This window comes from Pelodiscus sinensis, chromosome 8, assembly GCF_052426305.1.
Source record: "Pelodiscus sinensis isolate ZL-2025 chromosome 8, ASM5242630v1, whole genome shotgun sequence".
NCBI lineage: Eukaryota > Metazoa > Chordata > Testudines > Trionychidae > Pelodiscus > Pelodiscus sinensis.
In genome coordinates, this window is record NC_143059.1 from 46219171 (window position 1) to 46239038 (window position 19868).

Sequence of the window (19868 nt, forward strand, 5' to 3'; positions counted from 1 at the left end):
TCTGGTTGCCTACATTACCACCCTAGTTCGAACGAGGGTGGTAGTATAGACATACCCTGATTTAGCTGTGCCAAAAGAGAGCACGAGTCCAAATATCTCTGGTTTAGCTTTTTTCTGTAAGGTTTATTAAGAATCAATCCTATTCCAGGTCCATCCTATTTTTATGGCTCATCTTGGCTCGGTCTCTTTCAAGATTTGCTAATTTATGTCAATTTTGAGGCCTGCACTTGATTTGGTGACTTTGTCTCTTTTCTGTTTGATTTTATGAGAAGCAATCCCATTCTAGGCATATTCCATTTTCCTGGCATAACTAAAGGCTTACATTGCTTTAAGTTATGAAATGAAGAAGCTGCATATCAAATTTGGTGGTCCTGGCTCTTACCATGTAGGAAGACAGCAAATAGTCTAATAGCACCTTAAAAACTAACAAAACATGTAGATGGTATTATAAGCTTTCATGAGCATAGCCCACTTCTTCAGATGACAGGACTTTTTGGATCTGTACAAGTTTCTTTGTGTAGTTGATGATTTCCACTCCATAAAGCTGAATGCAGTGCCTTGCATGTTCGAAAGCTTCAGAGAGGTAGCCGAGTTAGTCTGTAACAGGAAAAACTTAAAAAACAACAAATAAACTAGTAGCACCTTAAAGACTAACAAAACATATAGATGGTATTATGAGCTTTTGTTGGCATAGCCCACTTCAAAGTGGTTTGTGACCTGATACATGGAGTTGCTTCCCCACTCAGGTTTGGCTTGGCTCCCTCTCTGTCAGTGCCCCCTACTGCAATTTAGTACTTTCCACCCACTGAATCAGGAGACTACATCTGACCCTGCTAGAAAGCCATTCTTATACTGATTAATTCAAATTGGAAATAATAGAATAATCAACCACTGGAATAGCTTACTAGGCCTTGTGGTAAAGTCTCCATTGGAAACTCCATTGAAGTCTTTCAATCAGCATTATGTATCTTTCTAAAAGATATGCTAAAATTTAACCATAAGATACTTAGTTACCTTCAGGAATCATTGGGTGACATTTTTATGGCCTGTGTTATACAGGAGGTCAAATTAGACTAACATAATGGCCTCTTCTGGATTTAGTCTGAAATTAGAGAGGCTGCTTGAAAACTCATGAGTTCGGGATAGGCTGGAAAGAGGTTTGTGACAACCACATACAAAGAATTTCACAAAAGAGCTTATTTTCTCCTCCCAAAAGAGTATATAGCCAATAAAGTTTAAGGATTGGATTCTCTATTGAGAGTCTTCATGATTTTCATGGACAGGACATCAAGGTGCAGCAGCCAAACTGTGGAGTGCATCTGGTATGGAGACCCAGAGGTGGGAACTCTGCTGTTTGCAGTTGCTATCCCTCTTGCTTCTTCCACTTGTGATCTCCCATGGGCACTCAGAAATTTCAGTGCTAAATGTGAAGACAGCTGGGATAAGACTCAATACCTCCAAATCAGACGTTATGGTTCTCTCCTGAAAGAAAATGGAGTGTTCTCTCCAGGAGGGGAGAAGAGTTCAAGGATCTATGTGTCTCATTCACAAGTGATGGTAAGCAGAAGTCTGAGATTGATCAGTGGATTGGTGTAGTGACGCACGTACTATACTGATCCATGGGAGGCAAAGCGGTAGCTGAGTTCTCAGATGAAGCTCTTGATTTATCCGTTGATCAACATCCCCATCCTCATCTATGATGATGAACTTTGGGTAATAATTGAAAGGATGAGATTATAAGTACAGACGTTGTAAATGAGGTTTCTGTACAGCTGACTGGGCTTACTCTGAGGTTTACAGGATCTTTCGAAAAAGTGCCCCGTTTTCGAAAGAAACATGTCTAGACTGCGGTTTTAATTTTGAAATAGCGCTTTTTCGAAAGATCACCATTATTTGATTATACAAATGAAGCGCGGGATATTTAAATCCCGGCTTCATTTGCACTTTCCAAGTGCTTTATTTACATCCCTCTGCCGACAGAGGGATGTAGCCTAGACATAGCCTAAGACAGGTGAATGGCTCAGCTAGTCAGGAGAGCCTCATTGTAGAACTGCTACTTCTCCAGATCAAGAGGAGCCAGCTGAAGTGGTCCTGACACCTGATAATGCTGGCCTCTGGGAGGCTTTTTTTGGAACCCAACTGGGCACATGCCACTAGGAGGAGGGTCCCATGCTGACCTGCGACACAATGATGCTGGGGAATCTCCCAGGAGGAACTGAAAACTGTTGCAGGGGGAAAGGGTGATGCTTACTGGATAACTAGTTACTCATTTATATCTCTACTCCTGGGCTATTCTAACATATGTTATTAATAAGAGATCCTTGATGACTCCTGTGTCACGGGGCCTCTCCTGTACCAACTGTCCATGGACATAGGAGCCATTAAGGATCTCTTCTTAATAACATATGTTAGAATAGCCCAGGAGTAGGGATATAAATGAGTAACTAGTTATCCAGTAAGCATCACCCTTGCAGGGTTCTTATAGGTAACCAGTTAACTGGTGTCTAGCCCAGTCAGAGCTGCTACCACCCATGACGCGCTGTGGATAGGGAGCTGCTCCAGATTAGTCAGCTAGTCAGGAGCCTGGCCCGTCTGGAGCAGCCCCTTCCCAGCGGAGTGGTGCGGCAAGCCCTGTTCAGCTATGGCCCCCCACCCGCTGTGCAGTGGGCCAGTTAACCTGTTAAACATATAGTTTAACCGGTTAACATTTTACATCTCTACCCAGCAGCTCCTCTAAGCATCACTGAGACTGACCAGGACTGGCACATACCAGCAGCCAGCAACAGAGAACCATAACTAGCTGTCTCAGTATCGCCCTCTTCTGTGCTGAGTGGATAGAATCTGGTGTGAGGTGTCTGTAAACTACAATGTCACTAATGTGACTAGCAGAGAGGAGGGTTTGTTGGGCAAAGAGATTGCTTTTATTATTCTCAACAGTTTTGTTTTCAAGATGAATTATTGTTTTTATATCACACACTTGCAGTGTGTGCAAAACTGTTTTTTATCAGAATCACAAGAGAGCAAACACCTGGATCTAGGGGGCCAATCCTATTCATTTGCACTTGAGTTCATAATACCACAATGCAGTATGAAGCAAAAGGTTTGTGGTGCTACAGATATCTTAAAATTCTTACAAGTTTCCTTCACCTTTTTCTTCCCATCCATACTAGTAAACAAGTCATTTGCTCATCATTTTTCAAAGGTTGAAATCTTGATTTCATGATTTCTAACTCCCACTCTTAGTTAGCTGCCTGCTGGCAGGTTTTCTGACTCTGTATGAAGGAACTATGATTTCCAGGAGTAATAATAAGCAATTGGATTGTGCTCACTTGTTCATAATTGCTTTTTAAATGCCTAATCTTCTATTGACTAGTATATTTCAGTTAAAAGCAACACTATGTTGAGATCTAAAATAGAAGGTAGTTCCAGAAATAGCACATAACCAGCTTTGTTAGAGGATAACATTACAAAATCACCCCCAAGTTTTAATACCAACATCTTGTGGAAACAGAGAAGGAAAAAGAATAGCACCAGAGAAAATAAGACCATACAGGTGGATGATTAAAGCAGACAAAGAGGACACCAAAGAAACATTGTCAGAATTTACCAGCCTGCATTGATAATCTTCATGATGTTTAGTGAATCGGTGCTGTGGCACAATGATCAAGCTGAATAACAACTGTATGATATCCGCCATGCAAAATAAATATTGACATTATCTAAAATATAGTGCTTGGTTCATCACTGTGTTATTGAAGATTAACAACAGAGTTGCTATAATTTAATCACTATTCATTCTCAATAATGGACACAATGCCAGCAATTGCTGTCATTAACAGGTGAATTGTGTCATCTTATTTTATTCTTTAGTTCTGATCTTAATGGCCTTACTGAAGTGTAAAGTTGGAATAACACACATTGAGTGAGCCCTGTAATCTTTTTCATATCTTTTGCCAACATGACCTCTATTTCTAAAGAAATGGAAAAGAGGAACAGCTATCAGCAACGGAGTGTCAGTTGCAGCTGTTAACTACTAGCTTTTCCACTTCTGTTTCCTTTAATAATAGCAAGTATCATACTGGGAAAATAAGATTCGAGTTAATAGAGAGATTTCATCATGCAGTTATATGTACCCAGGATTAGGAAACATTTATTACCATTATGTATGTAACTGGTAACTTTGGTGGTTGCAAGTGGAAGAAATAATAATCAGAGAAAATAAAGTGGTGATAATCTTTAACGCCCATCTGCTGCTACAGGGAGCAGATAGCAGAAGCTTGGTTTTAGATCTTTTTGAAAAGTAAACCTTTTAACAACTAGGTATTTGCATAAATATTTAAATCTATATCATTTTTGTTCAATAGGAATTGTATTTCTGACTGCAAGATAATACCCATAATTTTAATTTGAATCCCTAAATCAGATGTTTTTACAAATCTAATAGTAACTAGCTATTATACTATCTCTTTCTAGCTGTAATATGCCCATGATAATTTTATAATATCTCCCATTAGTACTTGCAGATTATTATTATGGAAGCATTTTGGAAGTTTGGAATAGTTTAATGTATTAGTTTGTTTTTTCCCCTCCATGTATAAAACATCTTGTTGATTTTGATATGATATAAATATTCTCTTTCTAATGACATTACTTCTCTCATGTCATGTCTCTAATATCCTGGGACCAGCACGGCTACAGCACTGAACACAACAAAAGAAGATATTGATTTTTTTCTAGTAAGTCACATTTAGGGCAGTCTTAGTCTGTTGTTCCAGATAAGGTGCTGTATGAATAAGCTGCCAAATTAATTTTTTAGAAAATGTGTGTACTGCTTTGTAATCCTAGGTATGTCTGATCATTAAAAGAGGACAAACATAATTATAACATGTGTAGAATTTGTATTAGCTCATGTAAAGACAGTTAACTTGATCATTAAAGTTTCATTAGTATACATGAGAATCACAGAAAGACTTTCCAAAGGAAAAATTAGTCAACATCCACAATCAAGTGGACTGATTTTGCAGTATTCCGTAGGGCTTGAGGGTGGCAGTGGGAAATATAACAAATTAACCATTTGATACCACAATTGCTGCCATCATGTCTGCTGCTGAATAAACATATCAAGGACAAGAGCTCATGCAATTTGATGTATGAAAGGTGATGTATTTGTGAAGCTCTCTCAGTTAAAATCACTCCCAAATTCTGCTTCAGAAATACTTTGATCACAATGCTTTGAAGTCAGTAAGGGTACTAAATGTAGAGTGCTGAAAATAATGCCGCCTGCAGCTTACATACCCATTTTGAGTCTCATTTAACTTGATATTTCTATTTATGTATCTTTCTGACTCTGCATTTTCCTTTGGGATCAGTGTTTTTAGATTCACCATATTCTACTTCTTTTGTAACTTTTGTTATATGTGTAAGAGGTCCTTTGTTTTTTAAAAAGTTTCAACCTAATCCAGCACCTTAAAACTCTAACGAGAGACAATATTGCATCCAATTGTTATTATATGTCATTTGCTATTTATTCACATCAAGTCTGATGCAAGGCTCAATAGAGTCAATTGAAAGACTCCCATTGATTTCTATGGGCTTTCGCGATCAGGCACTGTTCCGTGTGACATTTAATACTTGAATGAATTATCACACAATGTAAATTATCAGTGATAGATAAGGAAAACACAAAAATCTACCCTAAACCATAAGAATGCTTGACAACAAAAATATAGTCCCATTCTGAAAGTAGCCTGAGAATCACAGGTATGATCCAAAGACGTTAAAACATCTCACTAGAACTTATTTTATACCTTTAAAATGTGCTAGTGTGAATTAAGTGTGCAAAATCTTTAGTCAAATAAGAGTGGCAAACAACTCGGACTGAATTTGTGTCTAGTGGAGGAAATCAGTACTGAAGGAAGAGGGATGATGCTAATAATATGGGATTTGAACATATATTTAGTATATTTAGTATTTTAACAGTTAAGCCTTTGTTTTTCATTATATTATAAATATAATGCAAATACACATTTCAATTGCTTTCTGTGATATGAACTAGATTGCTATGCTTTTTCAGAATATATGGAACAGAATACCCGTAATAAACTCTGTGGGTACGTCTAAACTACATGGCTCCGTCGACGGATCCATGTAGATTTGTTTTTTTGGCAAAGGCAAATGAAGCCGCGATTTAAATGATCGCGGCTTCATTTAAATTTACATGGCTGCCGTGCTGAGCCGACAAACAGCTGATCAGCTGTTTGTCGGCTCAGCGCGGCAGCCATGTAAATTTAAATGAAGCCGCGATCATTTAAATCGCGGCTTCATTTGCCTTTGCCTATCTGTCTAATCTACATGGCTCCATCGATGGAGCCATGTAGTCTAGACACAGCCTGTGACAGATAAGTTTGTCAGCAGTTCACATTTGATACAGAGTAGAGCTAATGTCCAGAGGAAAATCTAAGAATTCTATAAGCCACGTCTGTTTAAAGTCAAAGACAGTTCAGACAATGAGCTGTCTCTAAATTGACGTTTTCAGACAAAGAGGTTAATCATACTCAAAAAAGGTCTTCTAACAACAGACAATCAGCCAGAGAGTTGGGTGAGGGAGCTGCAAATGTGGCCAGAAAGTCTCTAATATAGTTGTTTGGCTCTGTCTTCAAAAGCATATTTAATGTAAAAGGCAAAAGGTGACAAAGGAAAAGGAATGCTGAAACTGTTTAGCCACAGAACTGAATACAACTCAGTGAATCTGGAGACAGACAGAAAACCCCATTTTGGATCCACATGTAGACGATGAAGTTTAGTCAATATATGTTATTCCGGTTTACAGCTGCCATTTTATATATGTCAGTCTGGCATATGTGCAGTTGGCTGCTCGTGTTGCTGCTGCATGTCCTCATCACAAATAGTTTCACTGATAGAAAATGTTGTACAGCATGGGTTGGCATTCCAGTGTGTCCTGCACTACTATGTGATACAAAATCCAGTAGAATACTTTTAACAGTCCTTTGTGGGATACCAGCAGTTCAACCAAGGATTATTTGGGAATTAGGTATCAAGTTCCCATAATCCCATGTTCCTCATCCCATGTTATAATTTCATGACATTTTTCAGATTTCTATAGTCACACTCACAGCTTTGCGGTCTTCGACATCTCGCTGTCAGATGTATGGCTCCTGCACAGCTCATTTAAATTCTTATGACTATTGATGATACAGGACACGTAATTCTCCTGTATCTGGAACTTCAATGACTACTACAACAAGCAGTGTGATGAGCATAGTGAATAGAGGAAGAAATTCAAAAATGGCCAGGTTATTGCTGGCATTCATACAGCCACTGCACTTGTTCAATTAGCATTTCAGATCCCAAAAAATGAGCACCGACACCTCACAGAGCACAGTGGACCATGCCAGACAACATCATGACAGGCATACCATTTTGGCAGTCGTGGCACTCCTGGGAGCTGGTTTCGGATGTGTTGGATCGGGGATTGTGGGCCCATCTCGGCACATTGCTCACACATGACTCACTCAGGAAGAATGGAGTCTTGGCAAGAAAAACCTTCACATAAACCTCAAATAGCTCAGAGATGTACAAAGGGCATGCGAGGTATTTCTCCCCCTTCCCATTGGGCAGAGTGGTTGGAGTTCTTACGGACAACAGAGCCACAATATTCTACAGCAAGGTTGGGAACCTCAGGCCTGTGGACCAAATGCAGCCCCTGGCTTGCCTGTACCTGGTCCCTGAGGCTCAAGCCTCCCACACTGTTGAGGAGCCCATTGCCCCACCATGGTGCAGTAGCACACAAAATCTACTAGCCTGCCCCCAACACGCCGGCTCTAGAGTGTGAGGGGGATGTGGGGAGCATCTTTCTCCTTTCAGTCAGGGGTCACATCAGTGGGTTTATTTAGTATGTATTTAGCTTCTCAACTTGTGTGTGGCCCATGACTAATTTGTTCTGTGGGTCAGCAGCCACTGGCCCAGAAAGGTACCCCACCTCTGTTCTATATCAATGGGCAAGGGGAGGCCTGGAAGTGAGGCAAGTCTTCTTGGAAAGCACTTGGTCCACCTATGTGGTGAAATGGACTTGACTCTTGATCTGGGCCACTCAGAGGGGGATCAGTCCCACTGAGACTCTGTAGATGGTCCTTGACTACTTCCTTCACCTGAAACATACAGATCTTGATTTGACTTCAATCAGGATGCATCTGGCCGCAATCTTGGCCTTCCATCATCCCATTAAAGTTCCATTCTGTGTTTTCCCACAGGTTGACAGCCAGATTCTTAAAAGGCCTTGAGATACTTTTGCTACATGCCCCTGTACTTCTTCCCCTGGGATCTTGGATCTGTCTAGGCTGATGAGGCATCCCTTTGAGCCACTGGATTCCTGTCCCCTTTTGCTCCTTTCTGCTAAGGTGGCCTTTTTATTGCCAATTACATTGGTTAGAAGGGCATCTGAACTCTGTGCCCAAACATTAGAAACCCCTTATATGGTCTTCTTTAAGGATAAGATGCAGCTTAGACCTCATCTGCCCTTCCTTCCAAGGTTGTATCCCCCTTCCCCATGGGCCAAGATATCCTTCTTCCTGTCTTTTATCTGAAACCTCATAAGACTACTTTGGATGTAAGGAGGGCACTCACTTTCTACCTTGACCATACAAGACAATTCCATGAGTCCTCCGAGCTCTTTGTGGCTTATGCTGAGTGTATGAAGGGTCTTCCAGTATCCTCAGAAAGAACTTCCAAATGAATCACCTCCTTCATCAAGATAGGCTATGAATTAGAAAGTGTTCAACCTCCATCATTGGTGAGGGTGCACTTCACCTAGGGCCCAAATCTCCTCAGCTGCCTTCCTAGCAAACTTCATGATCTCAGACATCTGCAAAGTTGCAACGTAGTCTTCAGTACATACCTTCACATCACATTAAATCCTTACGCAGCAGACCAGAGTGGATGTAGGGTTCAGCAGAATCATACTTCATTCTGCATGTCCTTAAACTCCCACCTACCTCCACAGGTACTTCTCAGAGTCACCTAAGGTAAGTTGAATGGACATGAGTAATCACGTGAAGAAGAAAAGATAGATACCTGTTTCTGTAACTGGTGTTCTTCAAGATGTGTTGCTCACTTCCATTCAACATCCAATCCTCCTTCTCCTCTGTTGAAGTTTTCTGGCAAAAAGGAAATAAAGGGACCCAGAGATTCGCCATATAGCTCCCAGGGGTGCTGGAGCTGTATAGATATTACTGAGGGAAAATCTTCCAGCACCGGTGCTTCTGGGGAGCACACATACCTAAGCTGAATGGACACGAGCAACACATCTCAAAGAATACCGGTTACGAAAACAGGTAATTGTCTTGTCATGTCAAATCATGTCAAATGAACCAGAAATGCAGAAGAGGACTGTGAAAGAGACCTGGTAATATAATCAACATGGGACCATTAGGCTTGGTGACCAAATGGATCACAAATGAGAAAAGGAAAAAAAAACCTCCCTAGAAATGTAAGCTACTTTACTGTACCATTAATATGTACCTGCCTAGCTTAACTTTTTCCAAGTGCAATACTAGATTTGTTATACAGTCTATTTCTTTTATCTCATTAATTTTTTCTTAAAGGACCTTCTTTCTAAATGGACCATTTGAATCTTTGTCATTTGTCTTCAATTACATGCAGCCCACCCTAAGTGCTTAAAACAACTAAGTGACAGCAGTGAAAGAATAGTGTCTGGACTGGAGCACTATAGGCCCCTGATCCCTGGGGGAAGCTTTTCAGATTTAGAGCATAAAATAACATACAGATATGAATAAAAGGGCTTGTCTGATTCATTGGGTGTGCCATTCACAGGACGGCAGTCACATGAGTGTACTAGGAGTGGCTAATGACCATAGATGGGAATTGAGTTTAAAGGATACCAACAAAATTCAGATCCAGATTTTGATCACTCCAAAATTTAGGAATGTTTGGATGTGGGGTTCTCATTTGGACTCTTATAAAGGGTCAAAACTAAAATTCTGATTCAGATCACGTACAGATTTCAGACATTGTCTACAGTCTACAAGCATCTGAATTGGCAACTTTGTACAGGTTCGCAGCTTAAAATGGGCCTGATTCTGCTGAGTGTTCTTTCCTTCTCTCCCCCCAAATAGTTTAATTGGCACTGTTCTGAATACCGCACACCCTAGATACCAATTGATACAGTTACAGTCAGATTAAACATCAAGTAAAGGTCTATCACTGTCATCTACCTTTTTTTTTGTGGTTTTAGGTGTGTATTGTACAAAAGAGAGATACGGAGAAGATGTATGCCATGAAGTACATGAACAAACAACAATGCATCGAAAGAGACGAAGTTCGAAATGTGTTTAGAGAATTAGAGATCCTGCAGGAAATTGAGCATGTATTCTTGGTGAATCTCTGGTGAATATAATTTTTTTTTTAATTTACATTTTTGGTGACTGCATGCATTCATAAACACTTTACCTTAACCTTCATAGTTTGTTTCTCCTTAACAAGGGGCAATGAAAGAAATCTACTGAGTTGTCTCCATATCATCAATAGATTTCTTGCTTATATGAAAACATGGGAATCTGAGAAAGGCACATTTTAAAAATGTATTGATAGATTATTTTACATGATTTCTTTGGAATAGATTGTATTTTTAAAATTTGTGAAGTTCTCTTTCAAATCTGTCAAGTTAAATATAAAATAATTTTTCAATACAACATGTTAAGTAAAGTTTGATGCAGTCCAACCTTGATGCAGTCCAACAGTTTAATCATGGTATTTAATTTAATCGATCATATATTATTGTATTTTACATATCGACATACTGATCACTCTGGTTCTGTCCATATTCTTTTTTTCCATCATGAATTATCTATCTGTATATTATAGAAATGTCTGTCTGTTCATATGTGAGTCTGCTTGTTCAAGAACTCCTCCTAAACAGTAAGAGCTAGGACCACCACATTTGTTGTGTAGCTTCCTCTTAACCTAATTTAAAGCCATGTTAGGGATTGGTTGTGTCAAGCAAATGGGAAGTTCCAGGAATGGGACTGTTTTCCATAACATGGAAAGGAAGGGAGGCAGAGAGAGAAGGGATGTGAAAGGATGGGGAACAGAGGGTATGTCTACACTACCCCGCTAGTTCGAACTAGCAGGGGTAATGTAGTCATCCGCAATTGCAAATGAAGCCCGGGATTTGAATTTCCTGGGCTTCATTTGCATAAAGCCGGCCGGCGCCATTTTTAAATGCTGGCTAGTTCGAACCCCGTGCCGCGCGGCTACACGCGGCATGGAGTAGCTAGTTCGGATTAGGCTTCCTAATCTGAACTAGCTGTACTCCTCATTCATTAGAAGCCTAATCCGAACTAGCTACTCCGTGCCGCGTGTAGCCGCGCGGCACGGGGTTCGAACTAGCCGGCATTTAAAAATGGCGCCGGCCGGCTTTATGCAAATGAAGCCCGGGAAATTCAAATCCCGGGCTTCATTTGCAATTGCGGATGACTACATTACCCCTGCTAGTTCGAACTAGCGGGGTAGTGTAGACATACCCAGAGAGGAAAGGTGCAATACTGAGAGAAGCCACTGGAGGCAGCTTGCAGGGGAAAGCTATATGCAGAATGGCTATTGGCAGGAGCTGCACCACCAAGAGTGTCCAGCTGGGCTGGGGCTCCACCATCTTGCCTGCCACTAGACTGGGTAAGTAACCCCCCTACCCCAAACCTTTTCCACCCTAGCTCTTAGCCGCAGCACTGGAGAAGGGAAGGCCCTGGTGGCCAGGGAGCCTGGAAGGAGATAGAAGACCCCTGGCAGCTTGGGTGGATGGAAAGGCCCTGCTGCCTGTGGGGAGAGAAAGCTCTGCTGGATGGGACCCTCCAGGCCCTCCTCACCCCCCAATCCTCACTCTTACACCTTCCCAAGTCCCCAGCCTCCTACCCTGCTTCCCCACATCCCCAAGGCTCTGCCCTGACTCCTGCATTCCCCCACACCACCAGACCCTGCTCTGAAGGACCCAGGCAACATGGAGTAAGCCATCTGCTATGCTGTATTTTGTTATCCTTGCATTAGGCACAAACTTGAATTTAAAGAGTTAAAAGAAACTGGTAGCTCTCCAAAATATAGATTACAGTTGTAAATAATAAATACATCAATAATTAATAATTAATAATAATGTCAGCAACATTTGTATATGATACAATGTGCTAAAGGTGCATGGAGCTATACACATGATTTCTGTCTTGGGAATCTTTCATTCTAAAGGGCTTATTCTTGAAAACACTTGCAACCAGACTGCGTAAATGGGACTTCTGTGTGTCAGAATCACTGGAAGTAAGCATTTATTAGGTGGACCCTACTAGAGGAGCTCCAGTTCATTAAATCACTTTAAATATTCTCTTTAGTTTGGCACATGTCTAAGTACCTTGCTCAGTGGAGGCCTGGATGACAAAAGGAGGCCTATGTGAGGATGGTGGCCAGATTACATAAAATATGGTCACAAGGATGCTCAAGTGGCACAGTACATCTCACAGTGAACATCCGAAGATCTATTTGAAAAACCTTTTTATGAGTTAAAACAATTTGTAGATTTTAGTTGTGATATAATTGTTGCAAAAATTAAGAATCAATTCATTGGTATTTGTTACAGTCAACCACTTAATGCATAGTCTTTGCCAGTGGATACATGATCACATTAAATGGTTATTAATACTGAGCAATTTCAAATTTAGATACTTTAGCTAGTGTTCTCCTTTTGAGACATATTTTAAGTAGCCTATTCAAACTGTCAGCAGTATGGTATGTATTATTGAAAGCCTCATGGAAACAAAACATTTTATAATAAGTTAAACTGGTCAATTAAAAGCGCATCCCTTTATAATTCAGACTTATTTTCATTATTCACTGTGAACAGAACATATCTATTGGCTGTTGACATAAAATGATCCAATAAGCCCCAAAGAATCAGAGGAGTTCATTTTCATGAGCAAATATGCAAGTGTGTGTGTGTGTGTGTGAACCAATCTTTTTATATGCCTTCCACCATCATCTTCATGACCCTGTAATGGGTCCTTTTCCAAGTTACCCCTGCTGCCATTGCTCTTGCCTCCCCACCACACATGCTCTTGTGCAGGGATCAGTAATTCTCAGTGTCGTCATCTTTGATTGGCCTTGAAAGCTGAATTTTGCATGCTCAGAGACTGTGCGCAGAGAGCATTTTATGCATGAGTGCTCATTAGATTCTTTGGCATCCAGGCTGAATAAACATATTTTGAGAACTATTGAGTCACATGATAGAATCTTCAAAGAAAGCATTATGAAAGAGATAATATTAGAAGATACAGGAATAAATCCATGACCTATATTTGTAAACATGGGTAAAGGCAAATCGCTATAGCTTGGTGGAAGGAAACTGGGTTCAGGTAAGAAGGTTATAAGGAGAGATGATGATGTGGCCATACAGGGAAAAAGGATATATGAGAGAGAGAGAGAGAGACAGAGAGAGAGAGAGAGAGATGGACCCTCCTTATTCAACCTGAAATTGGCATTGGGCTGCTTAAAAGTTTGAGTTGCTTTTCTATTTTTCAAATGGCTTCTCCATACAACCTTTGTTACTGTTTATGGTATGCTATTTCAAATAATGAAGTATCTTTTTGTTAAACCCCATTTGAAATTTGGAGAATATAATGGAAGTCAGATAGTCAATATTTCCAATTCAGCAATTTTTCAAATGACCTAAAGACACATGCAATCACATCTTCTCTACTATTAATAAAAGTGTGTGGTAATGATAAAATAAACACTGTATTCAGAAAATAACAGGTAAATAAAGTGGGTGGGTTTTCCCAAAAAATAACAGGTGATGAAGTGGGGTGTATTGACAGTGACATAGTTTTCCCTAACAGGTTCCAAATTTCCTGTTGGATTCCAAAGTTTATGTCACAAATTAAATGTGTTAGTCTGAAATTAATCCCTGTTACATAGTGTTTGACTCACAAAGACGCATCAGGAATAACTGGCATTTTTTCCTCTAAAATGGTCCACAAATCTGATATCAGACAGGCTGAATCTGCATTGACAGACTTGGCAGGCATGTTTGCTTCAAGGAATCAGTCTCTGTTACAGGGGCTAGCAACCTTTTCAAACCAAATAGCCAAACTACATAAAAATTTAGAACAAGTGGTCAACAAAGAGCCATATAAGAATGCCCATTTGCATGACTGTAAATATACAACTTAATATTATTGATAATTGATATAATAATTAATAAGAGCATCACAGACTTTATTTAATGGGACTTTTGCTGCTGCATCTTTCTGCACATTTCTTTGAAGTTTACATCAACTGGTCGAATCCAGTTTCATGCATGCATTCAGGCTGTCTTTGTTATTCAGTGGGACTTTGTCCACTGTCGGCAGACAGCATACTGGGCTAGATGGACCTTTGGTCTGACCCAGTATGGCCATTCTTATGTTCTTTCTTCTGTCAATCTTATGGGGATGCAGGAGTCTGGGTTGGAGTGTATTAGGGGATCAGGGCATGGGATTTGGGTATATGATGGACTCAGGGCACTAGTTTGGGGTATGTGGGGGTACAGGAGTGTTATGGCAGGGGACTGAGGATGTAGGGGTGCAGAAGTCTAGAGATGGGGTGAATGAGTTCGGGGATGTGGGGCTCAGGGCAAAGGGTTCAGGTGAATGAGATAGGTATAGGGGTGCAGGATCTGGGTGGGAGGTAACTTGTAGGAGGGAGTGAAGGTGGGAGGTCTGCGTGCGTATGGTACAGGAGCAAGCTGGGAGTAGGGTGTCTGGCCGGGGGAGGGGGCAGGAGCAAGGGGAGGCAGGAATGGGCTGGGAGAGGCTGTCTAGCCAAGGAGCAGGGAGCAGGAGTGGGCTGGAGTCAGGCAGGGGACAGGGGTGGGCTAGGGGCAGGGGGTTTGGCCAGTGGACAGGGAGTCTGACCAGCGGGCAGGGTGTCTGACCAGAGGGGAGGAGACATGAGTGGCAGCGTATCTGGGCAGGGGGCAGAGTGTCTGAGGAAGGAGGGGCAAAAGTGGCCAGGGGGCAAGGTATCTAGGCAGGGCTATGGGTGTCTGGTCAGGGTGCAAGCTGTTTGCCCAGGGCGGAGGGGGTAGGACTGTGCTGGGGGTAGGGTGTGTGGGCAGGGAGCAGGAGTGGGTTGGGGGCACGATGTCTGGTCGGGGGGGATAAGTGAGGGGTGGAGGTGTAGAGTCTGAGCATGGGGGGGTATTTGCAGGCACCATGTAACACAGCCTCCCACTGCTCCCATTTTAGGGCTGCCAGGTGTCTGGTATTGACCCAGACAGTCCGGTATTTTCACCTCCTGTCTGGTAAAAAAAATTCAGAAAATACCGGACACCTAAAATGTCCGTTATTTTCTGGGGGGCGGTTTCCTGCCAGAAGGTGAAAATAGCAGACTCCTGGCAACCCTATGACACACTCAGCAACTGGACTCAGCTCCTGCCCCACTCCCCGACCCCCCTGCTTACCTGGTTCCACAGGGAAGCTCCCTTCTGGCTCGACCAAGAAAACAAGATGGCCACCGGCAAAAAGCTTAAAGACCTGGGCAAGGGGAATCAAAGCCTTCCCTGAGTCTTAGTGCTCAACCTCTCCTCTTCCTATCCGTCTTCTGACTCTGCATGCTTGTAAAGGGGCCATGCTGTTTCAATCAATCAATCAATTAATTAATTAATTTGCTTAATAACTCTTAATAACAATTTTTTTTTGCTCAACAACTTGGATCTCTCCCCCCCTTTTTTTCCCCTCAACAGAATTTTTCCCCAGTTTTTTTTTTGGGGGGGGGGGAGAGGCAGGAGAGGAAGGTGTTCAGTATTTTTGGTTAAACCATCTGGCAACCCTATCCCAGATTGTTCCCTGCATGCCGGATCCCATGCAGAGGTTCGCAGCTTTCCCCCCCCCCCCTCCTCCTTCCTATCAAGAAGCAAGCACTAGCTAAAAGGTTGTAGCACCAGCACTGGCTCCCTGCTGTGGGGAGAGTTGGGGGAGCTGAGTTGGGTCTCCAGAAGAGCCATATCTGGCTCCCTAGTGAGCCATATTTGGCTCACAAGCCATAGGTTGCCAACCTTGCTCTACTAGCTGGTGTTAATGAGCAGTGAAATTTCTTTAAGATTGAAAAAAAACCAATAAAATAAAATGATGAAATAAAGTCAACGAATGATGCCCTAGGATTAGATTGTATAGTCAAGACAATCAGCCTGAGTTGTCAAACCATTTTAATAATTGCTCTACTGAGGCTATTAAAGTGTTTTCTCTTAGCATTATCAGATAATAGAATTGTTCATTCATTTCTAGCATACATTCAGTATAAGAACAGAAATTTGTAATGCATGCATTGCACAATCCCACATGTAATTCACTATGTAATATATTGTTGCTACAAAAAACTATTAGAAAGTCTTTGAGGTATATCCAGATTCTGGATTTTCTGGCAAAAGCCAATTGTTTCAGATTTTTAAAGACTTTTCTGATTTGCAACTGTTATAAGGCTTCTGCTCTAACATTCTGAGAGTTAAGTTAGCCCTTGTGTTTTCTTACTTCATTTTCAAAAAGAAAAAAAAAAGAGAGAGAGAGAGAAAAGAGAAAAGTAGAAAAAAACTTAATTTGGAAAAAGTCTTAAGCTAAAATGAAATGGCTATTTAGTAGAGGCCCAAACTTCACTTGTTAATGAGGTGAATGATTCATAAAAGATAATAAGGAATTCTGTGACTATGGGTGAATGACTTGTAGGAACTGACTTAACAGTACTGCTCACAGGGAAAATCATTAGTGTCAAGTGTTGAAACTGGAGGCTAGATTTTCATAGCCTTGCCTCCCTGCAGAAGCAATTCAGGTCATTTTCCTGATAGTGCCACAAATCAGGTAACTGGGTGTCTCATTATGTGGTTTTCAGAACTAAGCGCTCAATGGCACTGGCAAACAGTTGGAGCTGTAGAACTTAGGCTTAGGCTAAAATTGAAATAAATTGCCCTCTCAAAGAAGCGTGGGAGCCAAATTTCACATGCAATTAGTTCTGCCAGAAAAACTAGTCACAAAGGCTGTGTCTAGACTATATCCCTCTTTCGACAGAGGAATGCAATTTAGACACTTCGAAATAGCAAATGAAGTGGGGATTTAAATATCCTGTGTTTCATTTGCATAATCACGTCATGGCGCTCTTTCGAAAAAGCGCCATTTCAGAAGTAAAACTGCGGTCTAGACACAGTTCTGTCGAAAATGGCAGGCTTTTTCAGAAGATCCTGTACTCTTTCAAAAAAGCCTGCCGTTTTCAACAGAACTGCATCTGGACCGCGGTTTTACTTTTGAAATGGCACTTTTTCGAAAGAGAGCCATGACACAATTATGCAAATGAAGTATGGGATATTTAAATCCCTGCTTCATTTGCACTTTTGAAGTGCCTCTTTTACATCCTTCTGTCGATAGAGGGATGTAGTTTAGACACAGCGAAAGATTGCAGGCCTGGTTAAAGTCAGACTGAAACTGAGACCCTAGAAATCTCAAGTAACGATTTTCCACTAAATAATTAGGGCCTAATCCTGTGAGTTGCTCAACCCCTCCAATTAGGTGGTAAGTGCACTCAAAGGGCCCTCTACTCCTACTGAACATGTCATGAAATGGGGTCTTTAATTGTGTTTGTCTGAGGCTATAAATAATGAAGGTTTTTTAAACAATACATAAGCTAAACTTTTGTTAACATATGAGGCTGCCATGATGTGTGCTGTATGCAGTTCCATTGACCTCAAAGGATTTACACGTGATGGTAGGGCAGCTTTTGCCTCACTGAGTAAAGGGTGCAGATCCTGTATTAGCTTTCTCAGTATTCATTGGAGCAGGGACAGGAATACAGGTGTCACTCCTACCCAAATGAGTCACCTAACCTAATCACCGGGTACTCACTCTCCCTTTCTAGGGCTCAGCTAGGTGGTGAGAAACCCAAATTCAAATTCCTGCTCCAATGACTATTTAAATATTTTATACAAAGAGGAACAACTGGTGAGACTGAGAATCCCACCTAGGGTATCCCCTATCTTAGTGCACCATCTAAAATATGGGAAATCAAATCCCTGCTCTGAATCAGACAGAATGGTTGAGCCTGCATCTCCACTCCACCATCCCAGCTGTGTGCGCTAATCACAGGGCCATTTGATAAACAAAAGGGTCCTCAGTTTTCTGAGTCTAGCCCAAAAATTGAGGGGGGAGCTAAAAGTATTTAGCAAATTGGGGTCAAATCTGTGAAGTTTTAGTTGGCCTGCAACTTTATTTTTCAGTAGCTAAATTATTTGTCCAAAATTATTTTTCGCAGCTCAACTAAGAAGTATAGGTATACCCTTCACAATGTGGCTTTTGCAAGGGTGCAGCATAGCAGCGTGTACATTGACCTCATACCAATGCTGAAGCAAGTACATTCTCCTCTGCCCGTCATAGACGCTTCACTCTAGATGCCACCAAAGAAGTGGATAGAGTCTCAGTCAGGGGGCTAGAATCAGCACCAACATTTTAATTGTAGATTGGCTCTAAGGAACCTATTTTTGGTGACTCATTTGAGCTGATAATAGGGAGTGTTATCACATAATTATGTTTGGTTTACTGCTCATTATTCCAGCACAGTATTGATTATATCAGGAGGAATAAGTGTGTTAAGAATATAGGAGTTAAATGACAGTGCCCTAGATTATACCAATGGACTGTGCATGTAGGATAAAATTAACGAGTACTGCTGCCCCTTCACAGAAATTTTGCCTGGAATAGTCTGTTAACAGTTACAGAATGAGAAAGGCATCAAGCAGATTAATTAATCCAGACAGAACATAGTAGTGATGGGTTAAAAATATGAGAAAATCTATTGAATCATGCACACACAATTAAAATGATGTAAATATTGAAGCCAGGATATTTCTGTAACTATACTTGGACAAATGGAGAGCATATGGTTGTTCATATGTAGAGTATAATTAAGGTTAAAAAAAAGCTCTTTCGTTGTGTAGCACCTGTGAAATTTGCAAGGTGTCATGCTGTTTACTCTCCTGTGTTTGTGTTCTATAGGTACTCTTTTCAGGATGAAGAAGACATGTTTATGGTAGTGGATTTACTCCTAGGTGGTGATCTACGGTATCATCTACAGCAAAATGTTCAATTTACAGAAGAAACAGTGAAGCTTTATATTTGTGAGATGGCACTAGCTCTAGACTATTTACGAAGTCAGCATATTATTCACAGGTAATAGCAAAATCTGTTAGTCTCAGCTGTTGAAAACTGGTGCCTCTAAATGAACATGGATAAATGAGATGGTCAGGATTATTAGAGAATAAAGGATCAGATCATCAGATAGTGCCAACTGGCATAGGTTCATTGCAGTCTATGTTTCAGGTTAAGGTGGAGATTTCTCCATATGTTGTACACTAATGAGTATCCCTAAGTCATTAACAGTTGGTATTCAGTAAACAGCTCCTATTTAAACTGCACCTACCCATACAACCCGTTGGTTAAAATTCTGCCCTCATTTATATCGAAGCTGGTCTTTAGCTATCTGTGGACTTACTCTAAATGTATCCCAGCATAAATTTGACCCAGTATTTGATTCAAAATTATCTATCTGCCCCCTTCTCCCCCTTTTTTGGGGGTTGTATGTGATTGCACAGGAAAAAACATTTATCTATTAGGGTATGTCTACACTACCCCGCTAGTTCGAACTAGCAGGGGTAATGTAGTCATCCGCAGTTGCAAATGAAGCCCGGGATTTGAATTTTCCCGGGCTTCATTTGCATGAAGCCGGCCAACGCCATTTTTAAATGCCGGCTAGTTCGGACCCCATGCCGCGCGGCTACACGC

General features: G+C 41.2%; 1 protein-coding gene across 2 annotated transcripts in view; it reads left to right on the forward strand.

Annotated features, from left to right (window-relative positions):
• The window catches only part of STK32C (serine/threonine kinase 32C), a 300972-nt gene that overhangs the window by 255370 nt on the left and 25734 nt on the right, over window positions 1-19868 (forward strand). For both annotated transcript variants that reach the window (XM_006136628.5, XM_006136630.5), the window contains 2 exons: window positions 10271-10422; window positions 19083-19256. In XM_006136628.5, coding sequence (XP_006136690.1) covers window positions 10271-10422; window positions 19083-19256 — 326 coding nt within the window. The remainder of the gene's footprint in view (window positions 1-10270; window positions 10423-19082; window positions 19257-19868) is intronic.